Genomic DNA, 19,522 nt, shown 5'->3' with positions numbered 1-19,522 from the left:
GGACGTCGTTAACCACCAGGGAAATGCAAATTTGAAAAAACAAAATGGTTAAAGGCAAGAACAAAAGGCAGCAAAATGAAGGGAACAGGTCTGAGTGGAGGTCCAAATCCCACCTCTAGCATCTATTGCCCTGGGACCCTGAACAAATGACTTCACTGCCCTGAGGCTGTTTCCTCATCTTTAAAATGGGATGCTGAGGGCTCTGTGATTGGCCATCACAGTGACATCATAGGACTTGCTGCTTGCATCACCCTTATTTTGTTGCTTCATTTCATCATGGTTAAGTTGTGGAGGGAGGGAAGCTGGTACCAAGGCTGCAAACTCAGAACCTGTCCTGTAGCGCTTTCCCCTCCCCCCACCTTCCAGGACATTCCCACCTTAAAGATGTGAATGTGTGAGCACATGCACGTGCACGTGTGTTTTCTTTTCCCAGGGGTCTTTGCGTTGGTATTTATGCTACCAACTCTGCGGAGGCTTGTCAGCACGTCATTACTCATGCCAAAGTGAACATCCTGCTGGTTGAGGATGACCTACAGTTGAAGAAAATCCTTTCGGTAAAGCCCAAACCCAAACACTGCCCACCAGTCCCCCAGAGGGTTTGCAGAGCTCTGACAAACGGTCCCGTTGCTGCCAGGTGGATGCTAATGATAGGTGGGGTGGTGGGGCTGGCCCCATTCTCGGGTTCAGCAAGTGTCCTCCATGGCTACTTTGGTATAACTAGGGGGAGCAGGGTGGAGTGGCAGGGCTCTAATTTCCAATTTGTATTAAGTTCATTTCCTCCTAAGCTTCTATTTTTTTTGTAAATGCTCTTTATTTATTTTTTATTTAAAAAACTTTTTTTAAGTAGGCTCCCTGCCCAGCATGTAAGCTTCTGTTTTTAAAATGGGTTTTTGTACTATTTTATATACAGCCCACTGTTTATTTTCTTTTAGAAATGTAATTATTTTGAGGCTTACACCCCCTTGTAATTGTCATTTTTTAAGTAACTGTCATCATTTCTGAAATGCTTCTGGCTTTCTCTTCTATTTCCTTCCTAAGTTCTACCACTTCCTATTTCACCTTTTTCTGGTATGGCTCTCTTCCCTCAGTGCTTGTACGTTTGCTTTGTGTTCTTCCTTTCCAGCTGTGTTTACTTTGTTATGTTTTAAATCTTATGTTGGAATGTTGGGTGGCAATTTTCCTTTGCTTTGTGGTGACTTTTCTTTATGCACAAAATTTGGCTCCCCTCTTACTCCCTTTTTTTTTTTTTCTTGTAGTATCTTCGTATGGATATTGTAGAAAGTTTTTCAGTTACTAGTGTTTGAATGAGCTGCAATTTCCTGACCCAGCTTTTGGCAGGAGGATCCCATGGGGAGAGGAGTCCTCAGGAGGGTGAGCCTAGGTGGCCAGATTCACCACTCGGCCCAAGGGCCCTGTGGCTATTGCATCAATATCGTATTTCTGAGTTACACACTTCTCTACTTTTTAATGTCTCTGGAGTTGAGATGTGTCTTGCTGTCAGTGGCATCCTCCGATCATCGTTGGTCATGTTTTCCCACATTTTAACATCTCTGAAGTTAGGGTAGACTTTCCAGACTCGTGAAATCCAGATAGACTCAATGAAATAGAACACTCTGCCACCAAGCCTCCTTAGACACCTAATTCCTGTCCTGGTTCAGGAAGAAGAGACTTCTCCCTCCAGCTTTGAGCTTTCTGAAATTGCTTTCTTAAGCGAAGCCTCTGCGGTCCCCCATACTCATGTCATTCCCTACTTGTTCTGTTCATAGCAGAACAAACTGTGGGATGGGTGGTGGGTGAAGACTGGGTCCTTTTTGCCAAATACTGGCTTACAGTTTGGGTTTTTCCACCATTGGAAAATACCGCATACACTTTGTATGCAAGATTCAAAGCCAGGCTTCTGACACACTCCTCCCAAACTGGATATTTAGTTCCGCTTGGAAATCTTTTATTCTAGGCAATACCCATGGCTTACAGCCCTCCACTCTTCAGTGATTCCCTGCCTCCAGACTCCTCGCCACTGCCTCCGAGGTGTGGCGGACCTGGCCCTCACCATCCTTTCCTGCCTGCATCCCTAATCCTCTCCTCCCATCCGCATCCTAGCCATCTGAGACTTTATATATTCCTCAAACATCCCTGGCCATTGTCTGCTCCAAGCTTTCTGGATGTTGGTTCCCTCTGTCTCTAGAAACCTCCTGTCCAAATATTACCAGAGCTTCTGTCTTCTTCTCTCAATCCATGCTGGAGACTTGGTTATAATTATAATTACCATACCGGATGTTGGAAGTGACTTTGTCATTGGACTGGCTAGACATGTTGTAGGGGCACACCCCTTCCTTTGCATCAACAGGGTACAAGAATCCCGCAGGTGTGGTCAACTGAACCTTAGAGCCCTCAGTATAGGTAGAAAGTCCTGCACTTGTCCAGGTTCCAGTCACCTTTACAGAGGACTTTTGTTGCCTAACTCTAGCTAGGAGATTAGCTGGATCCTGGGAGCACAGTGCAGGGGGCGGGCTCACGGACCAACAACCACTACTCTGTGAGGGTAGCAAGACTCAGGAGGCTGTTGTCTTCACGGGTCTTGAAGTGTTGGAGGCTACTGATATGAAGCACAAAGAACCCCATCCTAAAATCAGGTTGTGTCCTGTCAGGACAAAGAGCAGTGTTCTACGGGCTGGGCAGGGGAAAGAAAAGAGGCTGGGTAACTGTGGGAGATTGCTTAGGAAGGGCATCCACCCTCAGTCTCTTCCAGGGCCATGAGACCCATGTGGAACTTTCTTTCAGATTCCGCAGGGCAAGATGGAGACCCTAAAGGTGATCATCCAGTACAAGCTGCCAATGAAGGAGAGCAATAATAACCTGTACTCTGTAAGTGTGGGAGGGGTCCTCTGAGTCAAGGGGAAGGCAGGCCCCACAAGGCAGGCAGACGGGGCCTTAAGGGCCTTCCTTTTTCTTCCTGGCGTGAAGGGTCTGATTTATGGGAAGATATCTGTTCTGGTTATTTATTGCTGTGAAACAAATCTCCCCCAAAATTGGTGGCTTAAGACAGCAATAATCATTTTTTTTTTAGAACATTAAAGCAACTGAAAAAATACTACATCACTGAAAATTAGGTGTGTGAAAACCCACAGCATTAGGTTTAAATATTTACTTGATATCCAAACCAGAATTTGTTATAATTTTCCTTTGGCTTTAATATGTGCCATGTCATCAATAACAGTGTCACTAAAACCATGAACCATTGTTTAATATGAACAAATATGAATACGGGGCTGAGCATTTCTGCCATGGCTCGGACCAGCTGCCCTGGTAGAGCTTGTCTTTATTTAAATTTTTGATATTTCAAAAAAAACTTTTTTTTTATATTTCTTTCATCATAGATTTTTTTTTTTTTTGGTGTGGTTAGTGACAAAATATATTGCATTAAAATATTTTTTCTCTTGATTGCCAAAGGTTTGTTGTCCTTCTGCTTCATTTTGTTGTTAGCATTTCCTTGAATTTTGCATTGGAAGCTAAGTCCCTAGTCCTCACTCTGGTCTGGACCCTGGGGCTGGGGCTCCTCCTGTCCCTCCCTCTTTGTGGCCTCTCCAGCATGGTGACCTCGAGCTCTCTGGACTTACTCCTGGCTCAGATCTCTACAGAGAACATCGAGAGAGAGAGAGAGAGAGAGAGAGAGAGAAGGCCAGGTGGAAGGTGTCTTGCCTTTAACAAGCTACTCTTGGAAATCACACACCATCGCTTCCGACATACTGTGCCCATCAAGGCCAACCGAAAGCTCTGCTGGGGAATGGGGGGCCGGGGGTGGGGACCTGGACCACCTCTTACTGAGGGATGAGCAAAGCCACTGAAGAGTGTGTGACACCATAAATGCTGTCACAATCATGTTTTGAAAAGGCACTCTGCCTCAGGGTGTTCTATTTTTTACTTTTTTAAAAATTTTATTTATTTATTTGAGAGAGAGAGAGAGAGAGAGAGAGAGAGGGAAACAGCATGAGAGGGGAGAGGGTCAGAGGGAGAAGCAGGCTCCCCGCTGAGCCGGGAGCCCGATGTGGGACTCGATCCCAGGACTCCGGGATCATGACCTGAGCCGAAGGCAGTCGCTTAACCAACTGAGCCACCCAGGCGCCCTATATTTTTTATTTTTTAAAGATCTTTTATCTATTTACTTGAGAGAGAGAGCGCACACAAGAGAAGCACATACTCCCACTGAGCAGGGAGCCCGATGCAGGGCTCGATCCCAGGACCCTGGGATCATGACCTGAGCCGAAGGCAGATGCTTCACCGACTGAGCCACCCAGGCGCCCCTGCCTCAGGGTGTTTTAGTCAGGAAATGTTTCGGTACAAGCAACAGAGATGCACTTTAGCCAGAGTAGGGGTTCTGTGTGTGAGGATACACTGGGTTAACTCACAGACGCTAGGGAAAGAGGCTTGTGAGGGACAAGAACAAGCTCCTGTTAATGTCCATGAGATGAGACCCTCAAACCCATGACTCAAATCGGAAGTCCCACAATGTCACAGAGTTTATTTGGTTTGCCCTCCATGCAGGTGGGACAAAAGGTGCCCATGATCCTTTCTGGCTGACCAAAACCCTTGCCAGCTTTCGTACCTGCCAGAAAACACTCAAATATTAAGACCAGGATGATGAATAATTAAGGAAGAAAACTGATCAGAATCATAGACTTTTTCGAAGTCTTTTGGATACCTCAAAAGAAATCCTTTGTTAGCAACACTACTTACAGTAGGATTTCTCAACCTCATTGCTATGGACATTTGGGGTGGATAATTCTTTGTTGTGGGGTTGTCGCGTGCATTGCAGGATGCCAAGCGGCGCCCCTGGCCTCCACCCACTAGATGCCAGCAACACCCTTCCTGCTGAACCAACCAGAAATGCTCTCGGACATGACCTGATGTCACAGGGCCAGCATCACCCTGGTTCCGCTTCTGGAGGACGCTGCGTGCCCTCCATCTTGAATTCAGGACATTGCCCTCATCCAGAGACTTGCTGGGGGCTCAGTGGTAGAATTTTTGCAGGTCCTGTGTGATTCTCAGTTCATACAACCCATCAGTTCCGCTTGAGGCGTCATATTGGAAGGTCAGTAAGAGCACAAGCTCTGGAGTGTGACCATATTGGTTTAGACTACTCGTTCCTGTTTACTTGCTGTGTGACCTCAGGCAACTCCTGGGCCTACATCTTGACTCATTCATGTCCAGATGACTCATTCCAGTCCCAGCACTTCTAGCAAAAGCCCTGAACTTCACTGTGATTGGACCAGCTGAGGTCACATATCCAGACCCAGTAGCCTGCCAGGAAGTGAAGGAGGAGAAGCAAACATCTTAGGGCTTTTGTAAGAGGTACCAGGACTGGTGACCCTAAGCCTTCCCTCTTGCTGGCAATCATGCTTTAGAGAAGCTGATGGCGCAAAACCTGACCAGGGAAGGGGACTCCTGGCGTGTTGAGGCTCACCCTCACTTCCTGAATCCCCATCCTCTGCCTGTCTTCTTTCCACAGTGGAAGGATTTCATGGAACTCGGCAACAGCATCCCCGATTCCCAGCTGGACGAGATCATGGAAAGCCAGAGGGCTAATCAGTGCACTATGATCATCTACACTTCTGGGACCTTAGGCAATCCCAAGGGAGTGATGCTTAGCCATGACAATGTAAGTGGCTGTCTCTGCCCATGGTGATGAACCTCGCAGCACCCAGAGTCCCTGCACATGGGCCAGTGGCCCTCCAGCTCTTTCTGTTCTTGCCCCATAGCAGGCAGGGTGGCGTTCAGGGGTCTGGCACACCATGGCTCCCTAGCCAGCAAAGCACGGAGAGTCATGCAAAAACTTCCAAGAGGGCAGCACAGTGCAGGGGCGGAGATTAGGGACTTGAGAGCAGACCTGTGTTCAAATCCTGCCTTGTGATCTTGGGCCAGCCACCTAACCTCTCCAAGCCTCCATTTGCACATCTGTAAAATGGGACAGTCCCCGCCCCTGGGCTGTTTTGAAAATGAAGAGTTGATATATTTGTAGAGAGCACAGAACAGTGTTCAATAATAAAACAAGCAGGTGAAAGAGCAGAATATACATGCTGTGTTTTGGAAGTAAAGCAGAAGTTGACGTTTTGGTTACTCAAGAAGGGCTGCATGTCTGGGAAAGACAGATATATGTTTGGACGGAGTCCACAGGTGATAGTACTTTAGACCACTGTTATAGAAAAATAAGGGGAACAGATCCTAAAAGATCTCATTTCTATAAAACCCTAAAAAATGCAAACTTATCCGTAGGGACAGAAAGCAGACACAGACCTGCCTGGGTGGCGGGAGGGTGGCAAAGGGAGGCATGACAGAGGGATGACACCATGTTCACTATCTGGAGGCTGGTGATGGTTTCACTGGTGGAGACAGATGTCAGGGGGTGTCAAACTCTGTATGTCAGTTATACCTCAATAAAGCTGTTAAAAAAAGAGAGAGAGAAGGAGCAGGAGAGACAGTCACAGCTCAATACATGCCAGGCACTGTTCCGAGAGCTTTACACTTAGTAAATCCTCACGGCAAGCTTCCCAATTCTACCAGGCTCCTTTTACAGGTGGAAAAACTGGATTCCAGAGAGGTTCTATAACTTGGCCCAGATCACAGAGAGAGCAACGTGCTGGAGACTGAACCCACGCAGGCAGGCTGGCTTCACGGCACACATTCTTTCTTAAAAGATGTACTGATTCATTTGAGAGAGTGGGGGGAGGCGCAGAGGGTGAGTGAATCTCAAGCAGACTCCCCGCTGAGCGTGGAGCCCGAGGCGGGGCTCGATCCCACGACCCATGAGATCATGACCTGAGCCAAAACTGAGAGTCAGACGTGTAACTGGCTGAGCCTCCTGGGCACCCCTCACAGTACACATTTTTAAAGACGCCGTAGCTCTGCGCAGCTAATGTGTCAAACTCTCTGGCGATGCAATGCGAACATCTTAAAGCCAGTTGCAGAGGAGTATACACAGAGCAAAATGTGCTTTTCGCTAAAAACCAAGAAGCGGCAGCAAGCAATGTGCACATGGGTACATTTTAAGAGCAGGGAAGTGTCCAGCAGGACATGCACCCGACTGGCAACAATGGTTTTCCTTCAGAAAGATCGCTGGCTTTTCAACGAGGACTCTCCTCCCAGCCTGGATTAATAGTTACTAGACACACTAGCCTTTGCACTGGCTGTTCCCTCTGCACGTTCCCTTTGCCAGAGAGCCGCCCGGCTTGTTGCTTCTCCTCCTTCAGATCCCTGCTCACATGTTACCTCCTCCATGAAGCCCTCCTGGACTCCCATGTTTAAAAGGGCAAACAAAAACAAACCACTCCATTCGCTTCTAACCCCGCTCTGGCTGCTGCTTTTCTCACCGTGACATATTATAGAGTCACTTGTTTCTCGTACACGTCAGCTCCTCAAGGACAGGGCCTGTCGCTCCCGTCACAGCCGTGTCTTCAGCGCCTGGTGTGCAGGAGGATGCAATCCGCTTCTACCGGCTGAGCGAGTAAACGTATGAAAGGAATCTCATCAGACCCTCAGCCTGCCCTGGCCGGCGTCTCTCCTCGTAGCGACTTCGTGTGCGGTAAGAGAGTCTCCTGCCGTCAGGGTGACGGGCACAGGCCCTGGAACGAGGCTGCCTGGCTCCGAATCCCGGCTCTCCCACCTGCCAGCCGTGTGACCTGGGACACGTTCCTCATCTTCTCTGGGCCTCCGTTTCCCCATCTGTAAGATGGAGACGAGAAAGGCTTCTGCCCTCTCAGAGCTGCCTCACAGAGTGAATGATCCCACATCCTGTGTCAGTTAACGGATGCTGCGTAACAAGCTGTCCTACAACTCACAGACTTAAACCCCAGGGGCGAGTGACTTCTGGGTCTGGGGCTGAGGCAGAGGCGCTGGCCTCAGCAGGGAGTTCCTCTCGTCCCAGCTGGTGCCGGGGCTGGGCCAGTGGAAGGGCGGCACTCACTTGTCTCATGTGGCCCGGGGTCCCCCACAGGGCGGGGGCTCCAAGGCTGTGGAACTTCATGTGGTGGCTGCCCCCCTGCCCCGCCCAGAGCAAGCACCCCTGAGACAAAGGTGGAGGCTCGATGTCCGAAGCTACCCAGGGTCACTCCTGCTCCGTTCTCTGGGTCAAAGTAGCCCCATGAAGGGAAAGGACAGAGGACTCCAGCTCTGGGGGCGGTGCCGCAGGGACCCCGCAGCATAAGCAGGAACGCCCGGCGCACAGCGAGCCATGCAGGGCTGGCTGTTCGCATTTGTTAGGCACCATCTTCTTTAGACAGGAAGTCAAAGCCAGCCCAAGACGCTCCATGCACATCAACAGTTCAAAGTTACTCCCGTTCCCAGGGCACTTAGCGCCGCGCTGAGCTAGGCACCCGTTTACCCTCGCTAAACCCCTCGCCAGGAGGTAAGGTATCATTAACCCCAGTCACAGACAGGGAAACTGAGGCTCAGAGAGGGGAAATGACGTGCTCCACGTCCCTGAGCCAGGACCCAAACCCGGGAGTGGCAACACCCCTGGATGCATCACAGTCTACACACGCCAAGCCCCTTCCCTCAACAAACCGGTGCTGGGTGCCTCGGAGCATTGGCTGTCAATGACAGGGCTAAGGGGAGAGAAGTAAAATCCCTCCCTCCTGAGGCCCAGGGGGAGAAGTGTGACTGGTCCTGAGGGCTCGCTCTGGGCCAGCGCTTTGCAGACTCTACCCTACTTACATAGCCGTTCTGTCTCCTCGCTCAGTCAACAAAAACGTGTCCGAGTCCCTACTTTGTGCTGGGGACACAGCACTGAACCAAACAGGCCCAATCAGGGCCCTCGGGAAGACAGGGAGCGAGCAAATAAAACCATGCGGGTTGCGGCGACGGCACCTAGAGACTTAGACGACGGCAACTTCAGTTTGCAAGGTGTGTCACGGCCTCTTGGAGGTGGCGTGGCATTCAAGCGGAAATGTTACGTTCGAGAAAGACTCAGTTGCGGGGCAAGCTGGAGGAAGAGCATTCCAAGCAGAGGCAACAGCCTGTGCAAAGGCCCTGAGGCAGGACCATGCCTCATGTGTGGGAGGAACGGTGTGGAGGCCTGTGTGGCTGGGTTAATGAGGTAACTGTTTGCCCGATGATGGACGACACCAGTGAGAAATACAGACTGCAAAATTATACCGCTGCTAAAACGACACATCGAGGCATGCGCTGGAGAAGGAAAAACATGCATATGCTAATTGTTGGGTGTTTGTGTGATGGGATTATAGGTGGCCTTTTGGTTTGTTGGACAGAGAAGCCCCTGTGCCCATTTTACAGGTGAGCAAAGAGCCCACGGTCACTGAGCTAGCAAACAGTGGAGCCAGGATTGGATCCTGGGCCACTTACTGAATCCGTTAGATTTCTGACTATCCATATAGACATTCCGATTCTAGGCTCTGTTGTTGGATCCAAGGGGGTCAGTTCAACCCCCAAAGCTGCCCACTACCTTTTACAGTTCCTCCTAGCCTCAGGCAAGTTCGTTAACCACTCTGGGCTTTTGTTTCTCCAACCCTAAAGTATAAAGGATTGTAGTTACCCACCCAGCATGTGATGACTTCATGTTTGGAAATCGTGAGAGCAGGGCCCAGCACACAGTAGGTGTGTTGTAAGTGTTTGTTAAGTAATTGCATTTAAATGGCCCTCCAGGGAGGATGGGACGGGGAGGGGCCCCCTGGATCGTAAGCCTGACTTGTGTTCTAGGTCACGTGGACAGCGAGCACAGTGGCAAGGAACAGTGGCCTGTCTTGCGCCTCAGAAAAGCAGGAGGTGGTGGTCAGCTACCTTCCCCTCAGCCACATTACAGCTCAAATGATGGATATCTGGATACCCATGAAGATCGGAGCTTTCACCTACTTTGCTCAATCAGACGCTCTCAAAGTAAGGCTGAGGGCAGCCTGGGGTCAGTGGATAGTTCTGTTAAGCCCCTTGATCCAGGGGTTCCTTCTCTCTCATCTTATGCTCCACTTAGGAGCAATGAAAACAGTTGACCACATTCTTTTAGTTTTTATCTTTACCCAAGTCAGGGCATCCACATATGGTTGTATGGATTGTGCACTGAACAACCCAAAACTAAGATGTGACTGGTATTGAAAGCAGAATGTGTGGGGGGGGTTTTGTTTTTTGTTTTTTTTTAAAGTCAGTATTCCCAGCACCCAAAAAGCTCCAAAAACCAAACCCATCTCAAGGCCCTTAACCACATCTCCTCCTTGTCATTTTGTTTTCTGCTTCAGTATCTCCTTGGCCCCTCTCCCCGCCACCCCCCCCCCCGACACTCCGCCCCAGTGCTCAGTGTCTGGGATGTTGTAGCCACTCGATAAATACGTTCTTCTCTGGCTGATTGCGTAATGTGCACCCATGCACCTTCGGGACCGAGAAGTTCCCACCCCCCCATACCCTTATTATCTCCGAAAACCACCAACAGTTTCCAAACGACCAACCCAACACGCAGCGGGTGATAAAGGTATCTTAATGTTTTAAGAAACTGCCCGACTGTTTCCAAAGTGGCTGCCCCATTTCCTGCCCCCTCCCCCTCCGGAGCACATAAGAGGCCTGGCTCCTCCCCATCCTCGCTGACACGGGGCTGCTGCCCACACTACCGCTTCTCAAAGCGGGTGGGAGGCACAACCCCTCATGACAGACGGTGGCGAGCGCCTCCTCATGGGCTTGGTTGACCTTCTTTGGGAGAAAAGTGTTTGTGCCAATCTTTTGTTCATTTCAAAACGTGGCTGCATCTCTTCTTATCGTTGCTCTTGACCAAATATCGGTTTGCCAACACCTTCTGCCGGTGGCGTGTCTTTTCATTTTTAACTCCAATGAAGTCTTTTCTCTTTTCTTTCATGAGTGTGGTGCCATATGCAAGAGACCCTTGTCCGCCCCCGGGGCCACAGAGGTCTCTGTCGCGCGCCCCATAGAGCCTCTGGTTTTAGCTGTCACGCTTGGGTCTGGGCTCCATCCTGGTTCACTTTTGCGTGTAATGAGAAGACACTAAACGGAGTTCTTGCTTTTATTTTTCAGGATAGGACTAGCCTTCCCTCCGCTGAGTTTCATGGGCGCTCTCACTGACTGTGAATTGCTCATAAATTAGAGACTCACGTTTGGGTTTTCTATTCTGTCCCGTTGAACCGTATGTCCAGCCTTACACCCAAACCGCACCGGCGGGACTTCTCCGGCTTTCTGGCACGATGCCCCCCTTGCCTTGGTTTGCCTGAGACATTCCCAGTTTTATGACTGAAAATCCCGCCTTCTAGGACCTCCCTGGGTTCTGAGCAAACCAGGATGGCCAATCACCCTATTTTAGAATAAATTTCAAAATCGGATAGTAATTGTTCCCACTTTGTTCTTCTCTTCCAAAACTGCTTTGGTCATTCTAGGTCCTCCGCATTTCCATATAAATGTTGAGATGGGCTTGTCAATATGTGGAAAAGTCGGCCTGGATTTTGAAAGGGATTGCACTGAACGTACAGATCTGTCTGGGAACAAATCTTACATCATTTTTAACAGTTGTGCAATAGTGCTCTGCGTCCTTGGGTCGGGCTTTGTTACCAGGCGGGTGTTCTCCACCAATTCCCTAGATTTCACCCAGAGAGTGAAATCTGATTGGCCACCAGCCCGCCAGTGGGTTGGCTCCCTTGGGTGGGGGGCTCGCCCTGGTCCAGTCAGCCAAGAGAAGCTTCTCCGGGGCTAAGCTGGCAGGCTGGGGAGAGATGGACATCTGGGTTCCAGGCAGGATGCAGGTGTGACTAACCCAGCTCGGTCCCTTGCAGGGTACCCTGATCAACACCCTGCAGGAAGTAAAGCCTACCGCCTTCTTGGGGGTGCCCCGAATTTGGGAGAAGATGCAGGAGATGATCAAAGAAAATGGTATCAAATTCTCAAGCTTGAGGAAGAAGGTGTTTTCATGGGGAAGAGTTATTGGCTTAAAGGTCCATACAAAAAGGATGTTGGGGTACGTGGAGGGTCCAGTGGGGCCAGGCAGGGAGAGGGCCATGGGGCAGGGGGCCCAGCATTCTCCAGCTGGTGCCCACCAACCCCCGTTCGGCTCCATGGTTGCTGAGCTGCCCTTGGCATTCTTTTTCACAGGATACATGACACTCCCATGAGCTACCGCATGGCGAAGTCCCTCGTGTTCAGCAAAGTCAGGAGTGACCTTGGCCTTGATTACTGCCACTTTTCTATCAGCGGGGCTGCGCCTCTCGACCAGGAGACATCTGAGTTCTTCCTAAGCCTGGACTTGCTGATAAGCGAGATATATGGTATGACTGAAAGCACAGGACCCCACACCACACCCAGCCAGAATAACTACAAGATTCACAGGTACCAGCCTCCTGGAAAGACCCCCAGCCCTCCAGCAGCATGGGGTACTGGGGTTAGAGGTGGGAGGGTGGGCGAGCCACGGGGCTAAGGTGAACCCTGACCTGAGTCTCCAAAATGACCCCTGTTCTCCAGCCTCCAAGCCCTAAATCTTCACAATGAGGGAAGTCCCCATTTGTCCAAGAGCCCATGGACAAGGGCTCTTAGAATGTTCCAGGGTCTCCCCAATTGTCACCTGTGAGTTTTGCCTCCAGAAGGCCCCCCAAGGCTCACCTACCCCAGGTTCACCTGAGACCCTTCATCTCCACCATGCTCCATCTCAAACACGTTCACGGGCCCTTTCTAGCTTTCTCCCAAACTCAGCTGGCTCCAGGCTGCAAGCAGTGAGCCCAGGGACACAGAAGCAGGAAGAATACCAAAGACGAGCTCCACTCTCTGGGTCTGACAGCCACAGGGCCTGCCACTGTCTCTCCCCAACCCCCTCCCTGCTGGCACATTCCAAGTCCAGCTCTCCTCTCAGGCTTGGTCAGGTTCTAACTGCCTTTGAACTAAGTTCAGTCTTCCCAATATGGCAGAACCATCTCCTGCCTCTTACTTTGCCTTGTGGGGGAGATTTACACCTCAGCGTCCCCTGGTCCCCACTCCATCATCCCATCTGAGGTCTATTTTTTTGCATAACCCAAATGCCCACTGAAGTTTTTCCAAAACCAAAGAGTGGTCCCTTCCTAAAGAGAAGTGACCTTGCTCCAACCCTGGAGGAAAGGTACAAGCTCCAGCCTCCATCTTTAAATAGTGTTTTTCAATGAGGAATACATGTCCATGTCCAAAAACTCAGAAGGCATAAAATGACACAGTGAAAAGCGCCCTCCCTCCCACCCCACATCTCCAGGGAGCCTGCTAAGGCCACCTTAACAAAGTTCCCCAAAACTTAAACAACAACAAATTTTTCTTACAATTCTGGAGAACAGAGGTCCAAGATCAAGGTGTGGGCAGGCTGGTTCATCGAGAGGGTGAGGGAGAATCTGTCCCGGGCTCTCCCCTGGCGTGTGGCCGTCGCTGGCCATCTCTGGTGTTCCTGGCCTTGTAGACGTATCTCCGCCTTCATCTTCATGTGGTTCTCCCCGTGTGCGTGTCTGAAATAAAAACTTCCCCTTTTTGTAAGGACACCAGGCAGACTGGATTTGGGGCCACCCTACTCCAGTATGACCTCATCTTAATTTAACTCATTACATCTGCAATGATCCTGTTTCCAGCTCTGGTCATATTCTGAGGTGCTGGGGGTTCGCAGTACCACATATGATGGGAGGGAGGGGCACAACTCAACCCCTAACACCCTCCCAGTGGCCAAACCACCACACCATCGCTCTTGAGCTAAGCTGGCATAAGCAGTGCATGGACATATGTGCTTTTCAACAAAAGCATTTTCCATGTTAAAATGAACACAAAACTCATCCTTCCTGAACTATTACTTGCTATCTGGAGCTCAGGAACCAAATGAGGTCAGATAACCCCGTGTCCTTCATTATCCGGGTTTGTAATACGAACTTCCAACCAGTCTTGATTCACATCATCCGAGCTCAGGAATCAAAAGGATTTGGCTGGTGAGAGATTCCTATCTTGTAGAGAATGTTCCCTATAGGAAGCACCTGCCCCATCTTAACAGCTGCAGTGTGTCCCCCTCGGTGCACGCACCATCATTTACTTAACTGGTCCTCTTACTGGTGGATACTTATGGCTTATTCTCCATCATGGGTCACCACAAACAATGCCGAAACTAACACTGCATGCACATCATCCACGGTGCCAAACCAGTTGGTAAAAAAAAAAAGGGTACCTCAACACAACTTTCATATACGTTCCTTTTGTCAAGAATGAAGTTGAAAAAAACTCTTTGCATACATTTCAAACGCATTTGTATTTATTTTTCTTGGAACTATCTGTACACCTCCTCATGCCCACTGGGTCCTGGAGAGGGTGAGAGCAGCAGATCCCAAGGGGGAGCCCGGGCTGCGGACCCAGGCTGACCTGGGTGGGTGATCTTGTCTCCCTGAGCCCTGGTTTCCCCCTCCCACTCCCTGGCAGCTGTGGCAAAATCATGGCTGGGTGTAAGAACATGCTGTACCAGCAGAGCAAAGAAGGCATTGGGGAGATCTGCATCTGGGGTCGGCACGTCTTCATGGGCTATCTGGAAATGGAAGACGAGACCACGGAGGTCATCGATGAGGAAGGCTGGCTACACACCGGGGACCTGGGCCACATGGACAACCAGGGTTTCCTCTATATCACAGGCCGCATCAAAGGTACTGGGGCTGGCTCTTCAGGAGCTTCCTGTGGGCAGGCCCACCCTGAACGCTGAAGGGCCTAGTGCACCAGCACGGAGGCTCCCGGCCCCCCACCTTCCACGGGGGGCCCCCACACAGATTCACAGAGACACCGCCCTCCACAGAATCCAGCTCTTCCCCTGTGCCTGGCATTTGGCCCCCCGTCAGAAGGGCCCTAGGGAAGATACCCACGTGAGTCCTGAAACCTGTCTCCTCCCCTGTAGCTCGGGGAGCATAATAATCTACAGGATTATAACAAGTGAGGATTCACTGAGATGCTATAGAACAGGGATAAGCCGACTCTTCCTGCAGAGGGCCTGAGAGTAAATATTTTTGGGATCTGCAGGATCACGGCTGCTCAGCCCAGCCAGGGTGGCACAGAGGCAGCCACGGACACCTAATAGACAAATGGACGTGGCCATGTGCCCACACTGATGTCATTCATATAATTCTCACGTGTCCCAAATACTATTATGCTTGGGATTTCCTTCCAACCATGTAAAAATAAAAACCATTTCTAGCTCATGGCCATACAAACCCATGGAAGGTTGGATTTGATTCAGAGGCTGCAGTTTCCTGACCTCTGATGTAGACAGAGCATTTGGCAGTGAGCCCGACATAGGCAGTAACTTTTCCAGTAAGTGGGCTAGGTTAGTATCCTTTCCGTGATAAGCGACAGAAAAGCCTTCTGAAATAGGTGTGAGCGAAAAAGAGAAACTATTGGCTCAAAAATGGAGAAGTCCAAGAGGTCTCACTTCAGGCTCGGCTGGACCCAGGTGCCCAATTAACAGCAAAGGAATTGCTTTATCCTTCCCTTACTGAGCTGTCCTTGGTGTTGGGGCCGTTCTTGGAGAGGCTTTTCCCATTTGGTGACAAGATGGCTGCCAACAGTCTAGTCCCCTAACCACCAAGGCACAGCCAAAGTTTTAGGTCTGGCTCTCACCGGATCCCATCTCAAGATGAATCTCTGCAGAGAACGGAGTGTGCTGGCCAGTCGGACCTGGTCACATGCTCATCCTTGCAGTCCTTGCCCAAACCACGAGCGTTTGAGACAGAGGGAAGAGTTCCCTAACAAACAGCAGGGCTGGATACCTGAGTCACTGGCAGACACCACCACAGGTGTCCATGGCAATCATATAATTACCACTGCCTTAACTACTACAGTAGGGATGGTTGAAAGATCATGGGATAAGACAGAGAGTTTGGGTGGGTGGGATAGGAGGCAGCCAGCATCCTTAGATGAAAGAGCAAGTGAACAGATCTGGGGTAAGAGAAGGAGCTCTTGGAGAATTTGAGAGGCTGGGGGGAAAAGTGACACAATTCTCTTAAAGGTTCTTCTGGTGTTGCCAAGTGGTAGAAAAATCAGGAGACAGAGACGGGGCATGGCCAGAAGCACTGCACTATCTTCCAAGCAAAATTTTTGAGGGCTTGGAACAGGGTACAGAGGACCAAGAAACAGGCAGTGGATTAATACAGTGCTGTCCAAGTGAAATGCATAGGACTTTGGATATCTGATGGGAATTTTAAGGAGACAGGGGAGGGGGAGCAGAGTGATGCTGGGTCTGTGGCTTGGAGAAGGGCATGGTGGGAGTTCTGGCCATGGGCAGGGAGCCTCCTCTGCTTCTGGGGTTTTCTAAGTGAGCAGTCATCTGTGTCAGCATCTGTCCCCTCTGATCCTTGAGGGGGTAAGGCTTTTGTACTGTCACGGTTGAACCCTCACTGAACCATGCTTTGTTCCAGAAATCCTTGTCATGGCCGGCGGTGAGAACGTGGCCCCTATTCCCATTGAGAACTTGGTTAAAGAGAAGATTCCCATAATCAGTAATGCCCTGTTAGTGGGAGATAGGGCAAAGTTTCTGAGCATCCTGCTGACGCTGAAGGTAACGAGGGTTTGCGGTCCTGCTGGGGGGGTCTCTGCCCCAGGGTCCAGAGGGTGCACCCCTGTGGGTTTGAGACCCACTTCCTGGTCCTCAGGTGTGGCCAGGGAGTGTGTGTGGTCATTGGGTGTGGTGACGAGGGTGTCTGGGGGCAGTGTGAGGTCGACGAGATGAACGGAGAGCCACTGGACAAGTTAAGCTTGGAGGCCATCCACTTCTGCCGGAACCTGGGAAGCCATGTGTCCACCGTCTCTGAGATTTTGGAGCTGAAGGACCCCCTGGTCTATAGGGCCATCCAGCAAGGCATAGATGCTGTGAATCAGGAAGCCATTTCCAATGCACAGAGGATCCATAAGTGGGTCATCCTGGAGAAGGACTTTTCTGTCCAAAATGGAGAGATGGGTGAGCAGCCTGGAGAGCAGGTGGCCTTGGCACTTGGAGGCTGGTCCCTTGCTAATGTCCAGGGCCACATGGGAACTGAGGAGATGTGCCCTTGTCTGGTGGTCTGAGGGTCCACTTCCAGCTCATTGGTGCACAGCTCCCCCACCACACACACACACACACACACACACACACACACGTCCCTTCTCCCCAGGGCAGCACACCCCCTGCTCCGGGAATAAAAGCCAAACTCCTCATTAGGGCTCTGCATGATCTCTCTCCTGTTGACCTCTCCTTTTCACTTACTCTGCCCCAACTCCACAGGCTTCTGCGCTGTTCTCACAACTCTCCAGGCACAGCTCCGCCTCAGGCCTTTGCACCTGCTGCTCCCTTTGCCTGGAATGCCCTCCCCCCTCAATTCTTTGGCTCCTTCTCATTGTCCACGTCTCACCCTAACGGCCACTCCCTCGAGCGGCCTTCTCTGACCATCCTGGCTAACGTGACTCACCACTGCCCTTAATAGAGCAGCCCTGTAGCTCACCATCCCACCTCCTATACTGCCGCCATCTTGCCCCCGTAACACATCATAGTCTGAAATTACCCTACGTATTAACTGATCTTTGTCTGTCTGCCCCATGAGGGGAGGGCTCACTCCACGGTGGGTGGGGGTCTTGCTTTCCCTCAATGTCCTTTCTGGGGCTTGCTCTCAGCACTCAGCTGTAATCTGATGGCATGGACCGCAGAGTTAGAGTGACGGGAGCACGCAGCCTCCAACAACTTGGGCTCAAATCCTGTCCCCTCCAAGTCTACTTGTTCCCCCGATCCTTGGTTCTTTCAACCACAAGTTGAAAATGCAGTCCTCGTGGGGCTGCTCAGGACACAGCTGGGGAAGCCTGAACCCCACGGTGACCCAGAGCCTGTGAGCAGCCTGGTGCGTGGATCAGGGCCTGAGTTCAAGTTTTGCCCCTGCCTGCACGTTCTGGGTCAGCTCAGAGCAACTGGCCCTCTCTGAGCCCGTTTCCTCACCTGTAAAATCAGGGGGTGGCATGCCCCCTTCGTGGGGTGCACCGTCCATATGAGGCACAGAGTTTGGCATGCTGTCTGCCTGCTGGCTCACACGGTCCTCACCTCACAGCCCGGGGCGAAGGGAGGGTTCCATCCTCCCCACACTGATGGTGAAGGCAGTGCACCCACGAAGTCAATGGCAGAGCCAGCCCCAGCCAGCCCCGGGCTGCCCCAGTCCCGGGACCCTGTTGCCCACACACGGGACACGTGGACTTTTATTTCATCCCCACATCTGAACTGGTCTCTCCCTTCTCGATAGGTCCAGCGACAAAGATTCGGAGACATTTTGTCACCCAGAAATACAAAAAGCAAATTGAAAAATTCTACCACTGACTTCTCTGGTGGAGCTGCTCTTGGCTGTCCCAATGGTGAGATTGGCTTTGCTGGGCCGGGCCTTGAACGAGTCCAACAGAGGTGGTCTCCCCTGTGTGGCAGGCAGGTCTGTGAGCAGAGCTGCAGAGACTGCACACAAATGCACGTTTGGTTGCCAGAGATTCTAGGCCTGGTCTCAACTCATGCTTTCTCTACCAGAAAAATGCCCACATGGTATACCGTGGCTTCTCTGGAGCAGGCCTTTGTCAGAAACTTTGGTGGGGAAAAGTGCTACCTGCCAGGGACCCAAGGAATGGGGCGTGTTGGCCCATCACAGAGGGCAAGGGATGGGGATTTGAACAATTCCCACCCACCCACCCCTGTTCCTCTCCTCTCCCCAGATCTCATCCAGAGGAGGCCCCCTAAGGCAGAGTCACTGATAGGTTTGGGGGGACTCCAGCTAGATGCAAGAACAGGTGGATAGTAGAATAAATTTTCAGTTGTCCCAAAGGCCCCTGGTAATCCTTTTGTGGTCAAATCATTGTCTTCTGACGCCCCCAGCCGACTCACCCACATTGGCTTGCTAGGGCTGCAGCCAAAAGGTACCCCAGACTCACGCGCTTCCACCACAGGAATTTATTTTCTGCAAGTCCAAGCGCAAGGTACTGGCTGGTTGGCTTCTTCTGAGGCCTCTCTCCTTGGCTTGTAGATGCCCTGCCTTTGTCCATATTGCCCCCCCTTCTTTTTACAAGGACCCCAGTCGTACTGGATCATCACAGATCTCTGAATTCCTATGAACCTTCAAGGCATGATCCCAGGGAAGCTTTTGGGGAGGTGTATAAAGAACTGCTTGTTTTGGAAGAAAGATCTCATCTTGTGGGTTCCAATTAGATTTTTTTTTTCTCCCCAGAGGACTGACTGAGACATCAGAAAGAAAAGCCTTCACAAGTTTGAAGAAGTGGGTCCCCAAATCAACTGGTCTTCCTGGAAGCAACTTGGAAACCCTCCCAACAAGTTCTGATAATAAAGCACTTCAGCATCCCATGTCCTGATTTTTGGCTCCAGATTCAAACATTTTGTCCTTTGTTGAGAAGTTCAGGCTCTGAAATCAGTTCTAGGTTCAAATTCTGACTAGTTATGTGAGTTCGACCTTCTGTGTCTGAAGGGGGGTGGGAATCTGTAAAAATTCCCAACTGTTCAACAGCTGTTGAAGACTCACACCTTCCCAGAGAAAGGGGCATTGAGAAG

At 50.8% G+C, this 19,522-nt stretch overlaps 1 protein-coding gene across 1 annotated transcript; it reads left to right on the top strand.

The window, feature by feature from the left end:
• The first annotated feature begins 505 nt into the window (after positions 1-505).
• On the top strand, positions 506-19,300 carry LOC114226108 (long-chain-fatty-acid--CoA ligase ACSBG2-like). Its single transcript, XM_028126017.2, has 11 exons — positions 506-554; positions 2,782-2,865; positions 5,507-5,656; positions 9,709-9,885; positions 11,772-11,953; positions 12,088-12,321; positions 14,401-14,618; positions 16,380-16,519; positions 16,672-16,918; positions 18,222-18,330; positions 19,185-19,300. Exons 2-10 carry the CDS (start codon positions 2,797-2,799, stop codon positions 18,293-18,295), a joined length of 1,491 nt encoding a protein of 496 aa, XP_027981818.2. The 5' UTR covers positions 506-554; positions 2,782-2,796; the 3' UTR covers positions 18,296-18,330; positions 19,185-19,300.
• The last annotated feature ends 222 nt before the right edge of the window (positions 19,301-19,522 follow it).

This window comes from Eumetopias jubatus, unplaced genomic scaffold (assembly GCF_037043125.1).
Source record: "Eumetopias jubatus isolate StellerSeaLion01/CBP00866 unplaced genomic scaffold, mEumJub1_p1.0 scaffold_1, whole genome shotgun sequence".
NCBI lineage: Eukaryota > Metazoa > Chordata > Mammalia > Carnivora > Otariidae > Eumetopias > Eumetopias jubatus.
The sequence above is the reverse complement of the archived record's forward strand: the minus strand, read 5'-3'. Positions and strand labels throughout refer to the sequence as shown.